Source organism: Bubalus bubalis, chromosome 9 (assembly GCF_019923935.1).
Source record: "Bubalus bubalis isolate 160015118507 breed Murrah chromosome 9, NDDB_SH_1, whole genome shotgun sequence".
In the NCBI taxonomy this organism is placed as follows: Eukaryota; Metazoa; Chordata; class Mammalia; order Artiodactyla; family Bovidae; genus Bubalus; species Bubalus bubalis.
In genome coordinates, this window is record NC_059165.1 from 69,620,140 (window position 1) to 69,639,339 (window position 19,200).

General features: G+C 35.8%; 1 protein-coding gene across 1 annotated transcript; it reads right to left on the reverse strand.

Annotated features, from left to right (window-relative positions):
* Window positions 1–448: 448 nt before the first annotated feature.
* LOC112587124 (olfactory receptor 2AK2-like) lies at window positions 449–1,423 on the reverse strand. Its single transcript, XM_025294197.2, has one exon. It carries the CDS (start codon window positions 1,376–1,378, stop codon window positions 449–451), a length of 930 nt encoding a protein of 309 aa, XP_025149982.2. The 5' UTR covers window positions 1,379–1,423.
* Between the last annotated feature and the right edge of the window lie 17,777 nt (window positions 1,424–19,200).

Consider the following 19,200-nt stretch of genomic DNA (forward strand, 5'->3'; position numbering starts at 1 on the left):
AGTCATTTCCTCCTCCAAGGGATCTTACCAAACTTGGGATGGAACCCACATCTCCTGCATATCGGCAGGCAGATTGTTTTGCCACTGAATCACCTGGGAACCCCATGCTTTGGATCCCAGGTATTAAATGTCCCATTCAAAATATTCATAATATGAAAACATTGGATTAAAAGGGTTGAATTTTATTGTGTTCAAAGTTAAATAAGTTGGACAATACAGTGTTTCTCAAGCCTCTATATTGAAAATTCATCTAGTTACAATTACAATGCTCAAGGAAATTCTGATATCAGGAGTAATAAAGATTTTTATCACTTTTTTCCTTCATAAACATTTCTTAGGTTTCATATATTACTATGCAGTTTTTATTATCATTTACATATTCCAAGACAGTATTTTAAGCACAGCTTTTTTATGTTATTCAGTCTCAGTCAATAAGGAATTCCTACAGTCATATTTTCTGCACACATACTTTCCTCAAGGCCCTTATAACTTCTTTATTCCTCAGGCTGTAGATAAATGGGTTCAGAAGAGGTGTAACAATGGTATAAAATACAGCTACAATCTTGTCCTCTTCCGGGGAATGCAAGGAGTGTGGCCTTGTATAGGTGGAGAGAGTGGTTACATAGAACAGACTTGCCACAGTCAGGTGAGAGGAACAAGTGGAGACAGCTTTTGTCTGCCCTTTTCCTGAACTCATCTGGAATACCACAGTAAGTACACAGGCATAGGAAGCTAAAATGGCCATGAAAGGTAACAACAGAATAATAAGTCCACTCAGGAGTATTGTATGTTCATACTGAGAAGTGTCCTGACACACTAACGGCAACATGGATGGAACTTCACAGAAAAAGTGATTAATAAGTCGAGCTCCACAGAAGGGGAGTTGAAATGCATACAGTGTATGTATTAAAGAGTTGATGGAACAACCGGTCCATGCACATGTGATCATGAACCAACAGATCTTCTTGCTCATGAGTACAGGGTAACGTAAAGGGTGACAGATGGCTACATAGCGATCATAAGACATGACACCAAGAAGAAGAGCTTCAGTTCCACCAAGGACCAAGAACACAAATGCTTGAATCTCGCAACCAAAAAATGTAATGGTCTTACTATTGGACAGAAAGTTAGTTGCCATTTTGGGCACAGTGGTAGAGATGTACATCATGTCAATGAAAGAGAGTTGACTGAGTAGGAAGTACATTGGAGTGTGGAGTCTGGTGTCCAATTGAATGAGAAGAATCAGTATGATATTCCCCATCAGAGCCACTGAAAACTGGATTGCAATGACAGCAAAGAGAACGGTGTCCATTGGGCCATATTGGAAAAAACCAAGAAGTATAAAATCTGTTTTGACACTTTGATTTCCTGTTTTCATGACTTAAATAAAAATATTAAAGCAGACCATATCTGAGAATTCCATGTATGATACTGACTTTCCTTAAGAGAAAAAAGTGATGATTATAACATAGGAGAAAATGTTCTTGAATCACCTTAGGGAATATATCTTCCTTTAGTCAATACACTGAATCTGTTTATTAAACTATAGAGACTTAACAAATTACAAAATACAAATAAAGGTTTTACATCATGTAAAGTTCAACATATTTTGATAATAGAAATGAGATAAAAATTTAGGTGATTTTCCAACATAAATTATTTTCTTCCTTTTAAAATATCATCAAGGGGATACACTGAAGTTTTGTTTTCTTGTTATAAACCTAGTCTTCTACTCAACTCACTCTATAAAGTAATAAAAATTTGGTTAAATACACTATAATGTTAAATGTTTTCTGTGTTTCTCTATTTTGAATTTATATTGGCTGTGAACTGGCATGAAGAGAATGATAACATGTATTGCCTTTCTAATCAATTTGTCATCATTTAGTCACTAAGTCACATGCAACTCTTGCAACACCATGGACTGTGGCCTCCCAGGCTCCTCTGTCCAAGGGATTCTCCAGGCAAGAAGACTGGAGTGGGTTGCCATTTCCTTCTGCAGGGGATATTCCTGACCCAGGAATCAAACCGGGTCTCCTGCATTGCAGGCAGATTCTTTACCAACTGAGCTACTAGGGAAGCCCCATAATTCTAATCAATTAGTGTTTATTATTCCTATGAATGTAGAAGATATTTAATGAATTAAGGAGAAAATAACCAGACATAAGGAAAAGTTTGAGAATGAATTAAACATAAACTTAACACTGACATTAACTTTGAATCAAATAGCGTGATAAAATGATTAATTCAAAGCTAATAAATTTAAATTTTGCCTCTTATTTTCTGAAACAAACCTGACCTTTAAGTATTTCCAGAGCAAATAATATCTTATTAGCTCCTTGCTTTTAAAATGGATAAGAAAGCTGTGGTCCATATACACAATGGAGTATTATTCAGCCATTAAAAAGAATACATTTGAATCAGTTCTAATGAAGTGGATGAAACTGGAGCCTATTATACAGAGTGAAGTAAGCCAGAAAGAAAAACACCAATACAGTATACTAGCACATATATATGGAATTTAGAAAGATGTAACAACAACCCTGTATGTGAGACAGCAAAAGAGACACAGATGTATAGAACAGTCTTTTGGACTCTGTGGGAGAGGGAGTGGGGATGATTTGGGAGAATGGCATTAAAACATGTATAGTATCATATAAGAAACGAGTCACCAGTCCAGGTTCAATGCAGGATACAGAAAGCTTGGGGCTGGTGCACTGGGATGACCCAGAGGGATGGTATGAGGAGGGAGGTGGGAGGGGAGTTCAAGATGGGAAACACATGTACACCCATGGCGGATGCATGTTGATGTATGGCAAAACCAATACAATATTGCAAAGTAAAAAAAAAATAATAATAATAATAAATAAAATAAAACTGATCAAAAATAAAATAAAATATTTAATAAAATTACAAAAAAGTATAGTAAATGTTCCTAACATTTGTTGTGTATCTTTACTATGGACACAGCACACTGATATTTTCTGAAACTCTAAATGTAAGCCAAACTGATTTTCTCCACCTAAAGTTTACAGCTATTCTCTATCATGGCTGTGCATGACTGCCAGGAAGTCCACCTGAGGAACTGGGAGAGATGTACCAAAAGTAGACTGAAACAAACATGTGTTAATAACAGGCTGTTATGCTAAGAAATAATAAGGATATTAGGTTAGCAATGAGAAAAGGTGAGTAAGTGAGAAACATTAAGAAGTTTGAGAAAAGCTTGTAATAATTTATAAATACGTCATTAAGAATACAAGAATTCATGTATGGCTACTTTTCTATTTCTTACTTAAATTACCATGAAATATGTCTGATCACAAAAAGAAATGCATATATAATAATTGTATCAGCTTAGAAAAAGAAATAATAAATATCTCAGATATATCTAAAATTATCTGCATATATAAAATAATATTTATACATACAATGTCTCCTATGGTTAATTGCAAAATCCTGACAAGAGGGAAGTATATGTTAAGGAGGCACCTGAAATAGCATATAGAAAGTTAATAATCAGACTTTCTCTCACCTCAGATTCCAAAGACAGTATGCACTGTGATAATTATTAAAAATATTGAATGGTATAAAATATTCTCTATAAATTAAATAAATTGATTTGAGGCCATCTATTATTGATTTTTTTTAAATACACTTGATAGACGAAGGAAAAATGCCAAAACAAACATGTTCAGAAACACCTAAAAGAAATCTAGTAACTACTTTCCCCCAAAAGAAAGAAATCTCCCACATTCCAGCCTCCTCTTCCAAAACCAAAATCATTACCTTGATTTTGACAAAATATCAAGCTAGACATTTAACTGACATTAATATAAAAAAATATATTGAGGCCTGGAAGAATTTATGATACTGCATTTACCAATAAATTTAAGTAAATTATAAATCAAATTAAAAATAAGTTTAACTATAATTTACCTACAGTGCATTAGGTAATGTCTTGGATCTTCAATGTGAGCTAAGCAAATTAAAATAACACCTACTTAAAGTATACTTTAAACCAAAGCCAGAACCTGGAGAAGGCAATGGCAACCCACACCAGTATTCTTGCCTGGAAAATCCCATGGACAGAGGAGCTTGGCGGGCTACAATCCATAGGGTTGCAAAGAATCACACATGACTGAAGTGACTTAGCACACACACCACAAAAACTTTGGCAGGGAAAGAGAAAGCAACATGAACATTTTTGTTCACCAGGTCAGATTCGAGAGCTAGTTTACTATTTCCATAAACTGAAAATTATAAATTTCAACCTAAACAATTTTGCCAAAGAAGCAATTAAATGTGTACTTATTTTTTATCAAAATATAGCCCTTCCAAGTTATTATTCTAATTCATATATATATTTGCATGGGATCTCAAATTTTCATTTGAAGTTTGAAATCTGCCATAAATGATAAAAATATTATAGAATTAATTTAAGACATTAGTAACTCATTTCTGGAGATGAAAACTAGAGAAATACATAGAACTGGAAGCCATGGAGGTAGACAATATAGTACATTTTTAATATTAACAAGTTATAATAAAATAGTTTATAAAAATGGAAGTGTTAATAGCTAGCATGCCTATGGAGCCATACAAATTGCAAAATATTACTTTTAATGGAACTGCATAAATTTTTATTATGTATATCTATGTTTTGAAATAGCTGACGTATTTTATAGCCTTTCATCATCCCCAAGATATTGGTGACTATGATTACATGATAAACTTAATGCAGGAACTTGAAGATAAAATAAGAATGAAACAGATATATTCCTTAGGAAGACAAGCATGTTCCTGGGGTCATGTCCTCTCAGATTGAGGATAGATAGGACTACTGAATACTGGGGCTTCCCTCATAGCTCAGTTGGTAAAGAATCCACCTGCAAACCAGGAGATCCCAGTTTGATTCCTGGGTCAGGAAGATCCCCTGAAGGAGGGAAAAGCTGCCCACTCCAATATTCTGGCCTGGAGAATCCCATGGAAAGAGTTAGATATGACTTTCACTCTCATTTTTCACTTTCACTGAATACTGGTCCTAGTTCACTGCACCAAGATTCTCCCCAGCCCCTTGTAAACCTTGTAAACCTGAGAGGATTCAAATTCAGTAAAGATCAAATAAATCTCAAATGCATACCTTTATATTATCTTTGCAGAAAGCATACAAGTAATAAATGTATAACAGCCAACCCTGATGTAACCCAATTAAAATACACCTGCATGCAAAAAATAAAATTTAACTTGCATACATAAACATTAAAGTAAAATTTAACCTTTTAAATATGTCTCAAAGTAGACATATATTTTTGTTTTGAGTTATAGTAAACTCATCAAGGAACTATAGTTTCTTCAGACTTACTTCAGAGGAAGCTGCATCTGAAGAGCTGATACTGAATGATTTTACTGTGACTTTGCCTTCATCCATCCATGTACTTGATGCCTGCCTTGAAAGCATAAGTTACCCACTAGATAAATAGACATATCAACTGTCTTTCATTTCATAAAACATGTAAAGTCCCTTTCCACTGAGGCACATTCCCTCTTATACTGATATAAAACTTATTATTCTAGGATATTTAAATATTAAACAAGGAACAGGAGATGGAGCTGCAAAATTACAGTTAAAAAAAATGATTCCATACTACCCTATTAGAGGTAATAATTAGAGACTCACAACGATTCATTTTCTGATAATTCTTTTTTAAATAAAATCCTATTGCTTGAGGTCATAGAAAGATCACATATATTCTTAATTATTAAACTATTTAATGCAGCGCTGCTGCAGAGAGGCATAAAATATATTTTAAAAATCTATAATTTAAAATACATTTTAGGAACTATTACCACACAATTAATTTGTAAGATTTTTTCCTTTTTTTTTCCTAATATATTTTAAGCCTTCAATCATTTAGCATGAAAACTTTGGTGAAGAATAGTATTTAAACCAAAGTGTAATTTTCTCAACCTTATGCAAGACTTTAAAGACTCAACTGGGCTGACTGCCTAATCATTAGAGAATCTTCTTCTTCTTCTTCTTATTATTTTTTTTTTGGAAAGACCTTTAGGGAAAACTTATTCTCTAGTCCACAGTTAAACACATTGGCTGATTATGTCTACAAGTCTGACACGACTGAGCGACTTCACTTTCACTTTTCACTTTCATGCATTGGAGAAGGAAATGGCAACCCACTCCAGTGTTCTTGCCTGGAGAATCCCAGGGATGGCGGAGCCTCGTGGGCTGCCGTCTATGGGGTCGCACAGAGTCGGACACGACTGAAGCAACTTAGCAGCAGCAATAATAACCAACCAATATACACTTTGAAGTATTTTGAAAACATTTAGGATATTTCAAGAAATTACATGACCCAGGAACTGTTCCATAGTAAATAATTTTTTTTTTCTAAAAACAAATTTTTTTTTCTAAAGTATCTTAAGGAGATTTCCATATTCAGGGTATTAGGAGACTCATATATCTGAAAGTCCAGAGGTCCAGGAAGATGTTGTAACCATTCACGGTTTATTGTCCTCAAGTTCATAGACAGAAGTTAGATAATGGTATGGCATTCATTTAATGCTGTTCTAACAAAACAAAAATTATTTAATCTGTAAAAATTAAAGAAATGTTGAACATTTATGTCAATCTCTCTGAAAAAATCCTATGAAATCAGATGACACAAGGTACCCCTTTTGTTCAGGTAAATACAAGCAACAGCAACAACAACAACATATATATTCACATATTTACCACATGTACAAACATACTTACAGCATATATATGTATGTTTGTGCATGCAAAGTCACTTCAGTTGTGTCTGACTCTATGCGACACTATGAGCTGTAGTTAGCCAGGTTCCTTTTTTCCTGCGATTCTCCAGACAAGATATATATACATATATACATGATTATAAACATGTAAAACTCAATAACTTAAGAGGCGAGATAGCGTAGGTTACAGTTTGATGGAAACATACACAGTCTGAATACAAACTTTCTTAACTAGACTATAACTTTCTGCTAAATAACCACATATCTCTATCTTCATTTTCCCAACAATAATATGTAATATATTGTATTTGGTATATGTTCTATAACTTTTATCAAAAATACCTTGCAACAATTTACTCAGAAGATAAATTCAATGAGCAAGCAGATAAGCATTGATTAACAGTTTTAGATAGAAACATGGTTATTTAAGAATCCAAATACCAGATTTTAAATTAAAAAATTAAGTACCTTGATAGTTAAAACTTTCCTTAAATCCAATTACTGATGGAAATTTTCCTAGAATGTGTATGGGTGCATGTGCTCAGTCAATCAGTTGTGTCCAACTCTTTGCAAAATCATGGACTGCAACATGCCAGGCTTCCCTGTCTTTCGTTGTCTCCTGGAGTTTGCTCAAACCCATGTCCACTGAGTCAGTGATGCCATCCAGCCATCTCATCCTCTGTCACCCCATTCTCCTCCTTCCCTCAATCTTTCCCAGCATCAGGATCTTTTCCAATGAGTTGGCACTTTGCATCAGGTGGCCAAAGTATTGGAGCTTCAGCTTCAGTATCAGGCCTGTCAATGAACATTTAGGGTTGATTTTCTTTAACATTGACTGTTTTTATCTCCTTACTATCCAAGAGACTCTCAAGAGTCTTCTCCAAAACCACAGTTGCAATGCATCGATTCTTCGTCGCTCGACCTTCTTTATGGTCCAGTTCTCACATTCAAACATGACTGCGGGAAAAACCATAGCTTTGACTATGTGGACCTTTGTTCATAAAGTGATATCCCCGCTTTTTTGTATGCTGTCAAGGTTGTCACAGCTTTTCTTTCAAGGAACAAGTGTCTTTTAATTTCATGGTTGCAGTCATCGACTGTAGTGATTTTAGATCCCAAGAAAATAAAATCTGTCACTGTTTCCACTTTTTTCCCAGTCTATTTGCCATGAAGTGATGGGACAAGATGCCATGATCTTAGATTTTTTAATGTTAAGTTTTGAGCCAGCTTTTTTACTCTCCTCTTTCACCCTCATGTAAAGGTTCTTTATTCCTTTTAGCTTTCTGCCATTAGAGTGGTATCGTCTGAATATATGAGTTTGTTTTTTTTTTATTTCTCCCAGCAATCTTGATTCCAGCATGTAAATCATCCAGTCTGGCATTTCACAAGATGCACTACACATGTAAGTTAAGTAATCAGGGTGACAATATACAGCCATGACACACTCCTTTCCCAATTTTGAACCAGTCCATTATTCCATATCTGATTCTAACTGTTGCATCTTGACCTGCACACAGGTTTCTCTAGAGACAGGTACGGAGGTCTGGCATTACCATCTCTTTAAGAATTTTCCATAGTTTGCTGTGATCCACACAGTTAAAGATCTTAGTGTAGTCAATGAAGCAAAAGTAGATTTTTTTTTTTAAATTCCCTCGCTTTTTCTATGATCCAACTGATGTTGGAAATTTGATCTCTAGTTCCTCTGTCTTTTCTAAATCCAGCTTGTACATTTGGAAATTCTCAGCTCATGAACTAGAAGAATGACTATGACATGACTAGATAAAAGAATTTTGAGCATTACCTTGCTAGCCTGTGAAATGAGAGGAATTGTATAGTAGTTTGAACATTCTTTGGTATTGCCTTTCTTTGGAATTGGAATGAATGCAGCACTTTCACAGCATCATCTATAAGGATTTTTAATACCTCAGCTGGAATTCCATCATCTCCACTAGCTTTGTTCATAGTAATGTTTCCTAAGTCCCACTTGAGTTCATCTCCTGGATATCTGGTTCTAGGTGAGTGACCACACCATCATGGTTATCCGGGTCTTTAAGATCTTTTTTGTACAGTTCTTCTGTGTATTCTTGTCACTTCTTAATCTCTTTTGCTTGTTAGGTCCTCACCATATCTGTCCTTTATTGTGCCCATCTTTGCATGAATTATTCCCTGGTATCTCCAATTTTCCTGACAAGATCTCAAGTCTTTCCCACTCTCTTGTTTTCCTCTGTTTCTTTGCATTGTTTATTTAAAAAGGCTTTCTTACCTCTCTTTGCTATTCTTGAAACTATGCATTTAGTTAGGTATATCTTTCCCTGTCTTCTTTGTCTTTCATTTCTCTTATTTTCTTAGCTATTTTTAATGCCTCCTCAGACAACCACTTTGCCTTTTTGCATTTCTTTTTTGGGGTGATGTGTTTGATCACCACCTCCTGGACAATGTTGTAAACCTCTGTCCATAATTTTTCAGGCACTCTGTATAGCAGATCTTCTCCTTGAATCTCTTCATCACCTCTACTGTATAATCATAAGGGATTCGATGTAGGTCATACCTGAATGGTCTAGTAGTTTTCCTTACTTTCTTTAATTTTAGCCTAAGTCTTTTTAATAAAGAGTTGATGATATGAGTCACAGTCAGCTCCAGGTCAATTTGATTTCAGTATTGACCATCTGGTGATGTCCATTTGTAGAGTCACCTTTTGTGTTGTTGGAAGAGGATATTTGCTGTGGTCAGCATGTTCTCTTGACAAAACCCTGTTAGCCTTTGCCTGGCTTCATTTTGTATTCCAAGGCCAACGTTATCTGTTATTCCAGGGTCTCTTGACTACCTGCTTTTGCATTCCAATCCCCTGTGATGGAAAGGACATCTCTTTTTGGTGTTAGTTCCAGAAGGTCTTGTAGGTTTTCATAGAATGGTTCAATTTCACCTTCTGTAGCATTAGTGTTTGGGGCATAGACTTGAATTGCTGTGATGCTGAATGGTTTTCCTTGGAAACAAACTTAGATCATTCTGTCATATTTGTGAGATTGCATCCAAGTACTGCATTTTGCACTCTTTTGTTTAATATGAGGGTTACTCCATTTCTTCTAAGGGATTCTTGCCCACGGTAGTAGATGTAATTGTCATTTTAATGAAATATCACCATTCCCTTTCATTTTAGTTCATTGATTCTTAAAATGTCAATGTTCACTCTTGCTATCTCTTACTTGACCACATCCAGTTTGCCTTGATTCATGGACCTAACATTCTAGATTCCTATGCAATATTGTTGTTTATAGCATTGGACTTTACTTTCATCTATAGGCACATTTACAACTGAGAATTGTTTCCTCTTTGACCCAGCCTCTTCATTTTTTTCTGGAGTGGTTTTTCCACTCTTCCCTAGGAGCATATTGAACACCTACCAACCTGGGTGGCTCGTCTTCCAGTGTCATTTATTTTTGCCTTTTCATACTGTTCATGGAGTTCTTGAGGGAAGAATACTGAAGTGGATTGCCAGTCCTTTCTCCAGTGGGCCAAGTTTTGTCAGAACTCTCCACCATGTCCTGCCATTCTTGGGTGGCCCTGCATAGTATGGCTCATAGCTTCATTGAGTTACACAAGGCTGTGATCCATGTGATCATTTTGGTTATTGTGATTGTGCTTTTCATTTTGGAGGCCTTGGAATTGCAATTCTTACTTCTTCTGTCTGCCCTTTGATGGCTGTGGATAGAGGGTTATGCAAGCTTCCTGACGGGAGGGACTGACTGTGGAGAAAACAGGGTCTTGCTTTGGTGGACAGGGCCATGCCCAGTAAATCTTTAATCAAAGATTGTTTTCTGATAGCTTGTTTCCCCTCCATGTTAGCTGTTTGGCCTGAGGTGATCCAGTCTGGAGTCTATAGGCTCTGTGGTAGGGCTATTGGTGACCTCCAAAAAGAACTTATGCCAACACATGCCTCCCAGGACGGCTGCTGCCAGTGCCTCTGTCCCCAAGACAGGCCACTTCCAACCCATGGCTACTCAGCAGGAGACCCTCAAATGCTTACAGGCAGGTATGATTCAGTCTCTTGTGGGGTCACTGCTCCTTTCCATTGGTCCTGGTATGCACAAGATATTGTTTGTACCCTCCAAGAGTGTGTTTCTCCCAATCCTTTGGGAGTTCTGTAATCAAATTCCACTGTCCTCAAAGTCAGATCCCTGGGGATTCCCAGTCTCTTTGCTGGACCCCCAGATTGGGAAGTCTGATGTGCTTCCTAGAACCTTCCAACATTGTAAAAACTTCTTTTGTTTTATTATGTTCCAGTCTGTGGGCCACAAACCTAGCAGGTATGGAATTTGATTTTCCTGTGATTGTGCCCCTCCTACAGTCTCATTGTAGCTTCTCCTTTGTCCTTGGACTTGAGATATCTTTTTTGGTGGGTTCCAGTGTTCTCCTGTGGAGAAGGCAATGGCACCCCACTCCAGTACTTTTGCCTGGAAAATCCCATGGACGGAGGAGCCTAGTAGGCTGCAGTCCATGGGGTCACTAAGAGTCGAACATGACTGAGCGACTTCACTTTCACTTTTCACTCACATGCATTGGAGAAGGAAGTGGCAACCCACTCCAGTGTTCTTGCCTGGAGAATCCCAGGGATGGGGGAGCCTAGTGGGCTGCCATCTGTGGGGTTGCACAGAGTCGGACACGACTGAAGTGACTTAGCAGCAGCAGCAGTGTTCTCCTGTTGATTGTTCAACAGCTAGTTTTGATTTTGGTGTTCTCACAGAAGAAAATGATCACACATCCTTCTAATCTGCCATCTTTTCTTAATCTCATTCAAAAGTTTTCATGACAATTTTATATTTATTAGAATATAATCATCAATATACAGTACATGACAATTATACTTACATTATTATGGCTAGATAGTTTATCATCCTGTATGACTCCCAGCTCTTATATATTTTTATTCCACAATACAGGGAATTAAACTGTAACTTTGAGGATAAGGGCAAATGTTACTTCATATCTTAGAATGTTTAAGCTAAGGGAAAGGGAAACATATGTGGAATCTAAGAATTATTTTACCATAAAATTCCAGGCAGAGATGTGCCCATAAATGGATGAAGAAGCTAGATGTGTGTATTTATTCAACAGCCTATAGTTGTATAATAGAAGATTTTACTGATTATATTTCTATGAGCTACTTGATGATATGATATGAATTTGCCACTAACATATCTCCACTTTTATGTAAATAAAAACAAACATTTAGATTCTTCCTCAAAACTGACATCATTTTAGAAACAAATCAGCATTGCATTGAATTTATAATTCTGTTTGTATTTATAATTCATTTTACAGTGTTGGTCTTCTAATCTATGATCATGGGGTATGTTATTCCTTTTAGACAAGTCTTTCACTTTTCAGCAATATTTGCAGCTTTTGGTGTAAAAGTTTTGTACATCTTTCATTAGAATTTCTCTTAGAAATTTTATCATATCCTAAGTTTCATTGTATTATTAAATTTTATTTTACAATTTTTGGCAATTGATTTTGGTATGTTGACATTGTATATAATATGCATGCTAAATATTTAGCACTGTTCTCAATTCTAGGAATACAGCATCTGGCTTCCTTGTTGTCTTGTCGATTTCAGTTGATGATAGAAATTGAAAAGGCATTTTAGAGAAGTTCATCTGAAGCATACAAAATAGAGTTTGCAGATTGAAGCTGAATATAAGAAAGTTTGAAGAACTAAGAAAATCTCAAGTCTTTGGAAAAGGAAACCATCAACTATCAATACTAAAGTGATCACAACAGATGTTACAATTATCTGACAACACTTTAAACTGGCTATTGAATGACAAAATTTTAAGTGAATAGAAAAATAGAGAATCTAGCAATGAAAAAGTAGACAAAAGGGGAACCAAAACAACAGTAACCAAACTGCAATAATAATAAATAACACTCTCACTATAGGTTGGTTTAGTGAAAAAATGGAGATGACAGATGGAAGAATCAGAGAAAAAAGTCTCAAGAGACTCCAGGTCAGTAACTTGATAAACATTTTTGTCACTGGATTCCAAATGCAGAGGAGAAAAAATTATTGCTACAAACATATCAGAAGAAATTTTGACTCAAAACTTTACAAATAACTTATTTTTGTTCAGAGAATTTGACTGAAATCGTGAATGAGAGCTCTCTCTGAAGTTGAGGTAAATTTTAGGAGGCTAAGTAATGGTCCCTCAGGATAACAGATACTAATCCATTGTGAGTGTTGCTTTGTATTATAAAATTATTGCATATGTAAAAGATTTTGAGATTGCCTTAGATTGTTGTTGATCAGTTGCTTGGTCATATCTGATTGTTTTCAACCCCATGCCAGGTTTCCCTGTCCTTCATTATCTCCCAGAATTTGCTCAAACTCATGTCCTCTGATGGGTTTTCCTGGTGGTTCAGATGGTAAAGCATCTGCCTGCAATGCAGGAGACTTGGGTTCGATCCCTGGGTTGGGAAGATCCCCTTGAGAAGGAAATAGCAACCCACTCTTTCCTGGTAAATTCCATGGATGGAGGAGCCTGGTAGGCTACAGTCCATGGAGTTGCAAAGAGTCAGACATGACTGAGCAACTTCACTTTCTCTTTTTCTTTCTATGTCCTCTGAGCCAATGATATCACCCAACCAACTTATCCTCTGTTGCCCCCTTCTTATCCTGGCCTCAATCTTTTCCAACATCAGTCTTTTCTAATGAGTCAGATTTTCACATCAGGTGGCCGAAGTATTGGAGCTTCAGCTTCAGCATCAGTTCTTTCAATGAATATTCAGGGTTGATTTCCTTTTGGATTGACTAATTTGATCTCTTTGCTGTCCAAGGAACTCTCAAAAGTCTTCTCTAGAACCACAGTTTGCAAGCATCAACTCTTTGGTGCACAGCCTTCTTTATGGTCCAACTTTCACATCTGTACTTGACTACTGGAAAAATCATAGCTTTGACTATAAAGAACTTTGTCTGCAAGTGATGTCTCTGCTTTTTAATATGCTGTCTAGATTTGTCATAGTTTTTCTTCCAAGGAGCAAGTATCTTTTAATTTTATTAACCTCTGAGGCAGAGATTGAAGTGATGGACTCACAAGACAAGAAATGTTGGCAGCTATGCAAAGGTAGAATAGGCAAGGAACAGATTGTTCTCTGTGGCTTCTAGAGGTATGAGACATGCTGACACCTTGATTTTAGCCTAAAGCTATTATTTTGGAATTCTGGCCCTCAGAGATGTGAGAAAATTTAAATCCTTTTTTAAACCACCATTTTGTGGGAATTTATTTCTATAACAACTAGAATAAAAATAACTGAATATCTCCAGCGATTTGAGTTTATTATAATTTTACTCTTACTCTATAAATTTAAACTATCTTCTGCATAAGCCAAATAAGTGAGTAGGGCAGGGAATCAGAATCATAATCACTTAATATCATTCTCTTTTTAAGAACTAATTTTTCCTGTTTCCTTGTTCTCTTGAGATTCAGTAATACATTTGGCAGACTATTTTAGGAGAAAGGTTTCCACTTGATCCTTCTGCCATGATAATACTCACTTAAATAATTGAGCTTTATTGAGAAAAATGTCTACTCTAATTCTACACTCACTAACTTTGGTAATAACTGCTGTATAGTGTCATGAACCACTATTCCCATAGAAATAAGCCTAGGTCAAGACTCCATTTTTCTATTGATCAACATTTTCTTCTGTAAAACTGATTGACTTCATAAGTGTTATGGAATCCCAGGACTTTTTATTGTTGCTGTTCAGTCACTCAGTCGTGTCCAACTCTTTGCAACCCCATGGACTGCAGCACATCTGTTTTCCCTATTCTTCACCATCTCCCGGAGCTTGCTCAAACTCAAGTCCATTGAGTCAGCAATGCCATCCAACCAGCTCATCCTCTGTCATCCCCTTCTCCTGCATTCAATCTTTCCCAACATCAGGATTGTTTCTCATGAGTCAGCTCTTCACATCAGGTGGCCAAAATATTGGAGCTTCAGCTTCAGCATCAGTCCTTCCAATAAATATTCAAGATTGATTTCCTTTAGAATTGACTGGTTTGATCTCCTTGCTAACCAAGGGACTCTCAACAGTGTTCTTCAGCACCACAGTAAAAAAGCATCAGTTCTTTGGCACTCAGCCTTCTTTATGGGCGAACTCTCTCATCTATACATGACTACTTAAAAAACAAAAAAACATAGCTTTGTCTATTCGGACCTTTGTCCACAAAGTCTCTGCATTTTAAATATGCTGTCTAGGTTTGTCATAGCTTTTCTTCCAAGGAGCAAGTGCCTTTTAATCTCATGACTGCAGTCACCATCTGCAGTGATTTTGGAGCCCAAGAAAATAAAGTTTGTCACTGTTTCCATTATTTCCAAATCTATTTGCCATGAAAGGATGGGACTGGATGCCATGATCTTAGATTTTTGAATGTTGATTTTTAAGCCAGCCTTTTCATTCTCCTCTTTCCCCTTCATCATGAGGCTCTTTAGTTCTTCTTTGCTTTCTGCCATAAGAGTGGTTATATCTGCATATCTGAGGTTGTTGATATTTCTTCCAGTAATCTTGATTCCAGTTTGTGCTTCACCCAGTCCAGCATTTTGCATCATGTACTCTGCATATAAGTGAAATAAGCAGGGTGACAATATACAGCCTTAATGTACTCTTTTCCTAATTTGGAACCAGTCCATTGTTCCATGTCCTGTTCTAACTGTTTTTCTTCACTTGCATACAGATTCCTCAAGAGGCAGGTAAGGTGGTCTGATATTCCTATCTCCTGATGAATTTTCCACAGTTTGTTATAATAAAAAGTCAAAGTCTTTGGTGTAATCAATAAAGCAGAGTAGATGTTTCTCTGGAACTCACTTGCTTTTTCAATGATCCACAGGATGTTGACAATTTGATCTCTGGTTCCTCTAAAACCAGCTTGAACATCTGAAGGCTCTTGCTTCACCAACTGTTGAAGCCTGGCTTGGAGAATTTTTGAGTATTACTTTGCTAGCATGTGAGATGAGTACAGTTGTATGGTACTTTGAACATTCTTTGCCTTTCTTTGAGATTGGAATGAAAACAACCTTTTCCAGTCTGTGGCCACTGCTGAGTTTTCCAAATGTGCTGGCATATTGAGTGCAGCACTTTCACAGCATCATCTTTCAGGATTTGAAATCGCCTTTTTAATCCATATTCAATAATCATCATTATAGACACCATGATGAATACAGCACTCTCTCCATTAAAAGTAAAAATTATCATATTATGACTAGTTCCAATAACATCCTAGGTAGCTATCCAACTCTTCCATCCCTTAAGTATAATTGTACTAATTTCTATAAAAATGTAACATTCTATGAAACACATTTCTTACACAATTTGTTTAAATGTTAATTGCATTATAAAATGTAATTCTTACAAATTCTTACAATTTGCATGGGAGAGATTTGAAGGCCTTGAGTCACCTTTGGCTTTTAAACATGTTTTGAGTGAATATAATGGGTATGTCAGAGGGAATGATACATTTTTTGAGGCACATATTTACAAAACCCAAACATACTTTAACTTTGCATACTGTGGTTTTGGAAATATGAACTTCCACCTTTTAGAGATACAAAACTTGGTATTCTTCTCAGAAGAATCTACTGTTGAATCTCTTCTAGGTAGTAAATATAGAATTATAAAAAACTAAAGTTCTGAGTAATTTTTTTTTACTATTTTAATGAAGAAAGTTACTTTTATGCACTACTGTAATAGCTTTATCCCTAACACTCTAGGCAATAGGGTTGAGTGTGCGAGTGAGGATAGTGCAGAAATATTGCCAAGTACATCCTTGCTTGGAATATTGGTGGTATGACTTTGGTTTGTCTATGTGTGTATGTATGTGTGAGTATAATTGAATCTTTTTGTTGTACACCTGAAACTAACACAATATTGTAATCAACTGTGTTCCAATTAAACAAGAGTGAGGCCACTGCTGAAAGCCTGATTCTTATGTCCCATTATGAAATCTCTAATTTACCTAAAAATAACAGTATAAAGAAACAATAGGTAAATGGAAAAGAAGAAAAACAGTGCAAAAATCAAACTTATTTCCATATAGTGAAAGTGAAGTTGCTCAGTCTTGATCAACTCTTTGCAACCCCATGGACTGTAGCCTACCAGGCTCCTCTCTCCATGGGATTTTCCAGGGAAGAATATTGGAGTGGGTTGCCATTCCCTTCTCCAGGAGATCTTCCCAGCCCAGGGATTGAACCCTGGTCTCCTCCATTGTAGGCAGATGCTTTACTGTCTGAGCCACCATGAAAGTCCATGTATCAATATATTTCCATATATCTGGATGCTAAAAATGATTTAATGAAGTATATTTTGCAATGAAGATCAAAGTCTCTCAATCAGCTTTCTATTGGGCATATTTCATAAGATGAGAACGCATTTATTTAAATTTATTGATGATATTCAGTGTATGAAGTGTGTCCTTAGCTTCATGTAGAGTCTCTAAGGTCTACTGTCACATATTTTGTCAAATGTAGTGTTTTATCATATGTAATTACGTCATGGAAGATTATTCAAGGATAGGCCTCCTTGAATACACAGCCTTTGAGAGTACCCTACTTGCAGATTGCTTCGTTGGTCCAATGAATACCCTCAAAACCCCAAAAATAAACCCACATGTCCCACCACTCTGCTGCTCACCCCTTGTGTGCATTCCAGAGCGCTACCTGGAGAGTGGGCCTCAGAAGAATGGAAACATTCTCAGATAACAGACCATGCTTAATAGGCAAGAAAGAAACTACCAATTCACAATATTGCCACCTTCTGACATACTTAAGAGGGGTTTCTGAGAGCCAGCTTGGTGAATTCTAAGAATCAAAGATATAAAAGTTTATTTAAGACTCTCTGCTACTTCAAAGTTGAAAGTGGAACACATACCTACAGAAAACATAAAAAATAATGAGATATTAGAGTCACAAAAATCAAATAATAATTATTCTCAGCTAAAATATTTAAGATGAATTGCAGTTCAAAGTAGCTATCATGGCTTTACAACAAACACTAAGGAAATTCTCTAGGCAAGAGAAGGAAAAGGCCTACAGAAAAGAAACCCAAAACAATTAAGAAAACAGTAATTGGATCATACATATCAATAATTTCCTTAAATATAAATGGATTAAATGCACTAACTAAAAGACATAGATGGGGGAGGGGTGTGGAGGAAAACATGTACATGTATGCAGCTCCACTTACCACATCACTCTGCTTGACTCCCCAAATTGTATATAATTATTTTATATTGTTAAGTTAATCATGATCACGTTGTGGCTTGCAATTATAATTTTCTCTTATTTTTGTCTAACTATTGATTGTGAAAAATGATTAAAATCTTTTACTACTGTGACTATGTAACTATTGCTCACTTATTACCTTTGTATAATGATTGGTCAACAGAAAAATAATAGAACTCTATATCACCAACACTACCATTTAATAGAAAAACCTGTAATCATTTTTGTAAAATTCAGATGCATATCAGAATTACCTTGAAGGTTTTTGAAAAATACAAATGCCGAAGTATTGCTTTTTTTTCTCCAGAGCTCCAAGTAAGCTTCTAATGAGCAGTTAAGTTCAAAAACATCTGGACTATATGATGATCTTTTGTCTAGTTTGTTATAAATATATATTTATTTTAGAAAACTCATGAATTTTTGCCTAATTAAAAATGTTATGACACTTTGATTCTCCCAATTGTTTGACTTAGTATGAAGAGAATGTCAGATTTCCAACTAAATACTGTATGTGTAAAAAGCACCAAAGTTCTAAATTTTAAAGATTAAAGATTAAAATTTCTAGCCATGAATACCTTATCCAGAAAAATTCTCTTTCATATATAAAGGAGAAATAAAAGTTTTCCCAAGACAAAAAAAAAAAAAAAAGCCATGGGACTTATTTAATCATCAGTAGACTTGTCTTGCAAGATATGTTCAAACTAAAAAGCTTCTGCAAGACAGAGTAAAGGATCAACAAAGTAAAAGATAACTTACAGACTGGAAAAAATTTTATTTGTAAATCATATAACTGATAAGGAGTTAAAATACATAAAGAATTCATACAACCTAATACCAAAAATTACTCCAATTAAATTTGAACAGAAGACCGGAATCTAATTTTCCCAGAGAATATATGCGAAGGGCATCTGGTACATAAAAATGATGCTCAATATTCCTAATTATCAGGGTAATACAAATCAAAACTAAAATGGCATACCATCTCATTCATGTTAGAATGCTATCAAGAAGGCAAAATGTAATCAGTGTTGAGAATATGGATAAGAAGGAACCATTGTGTCCTGTCATTGGGAGTATACTTTGGTAACAATCACTAAAAAAAAAAAAAATATGAAAGTTCTTGAGAATATTAAAAATAGAACTTCTATACAATATAGCA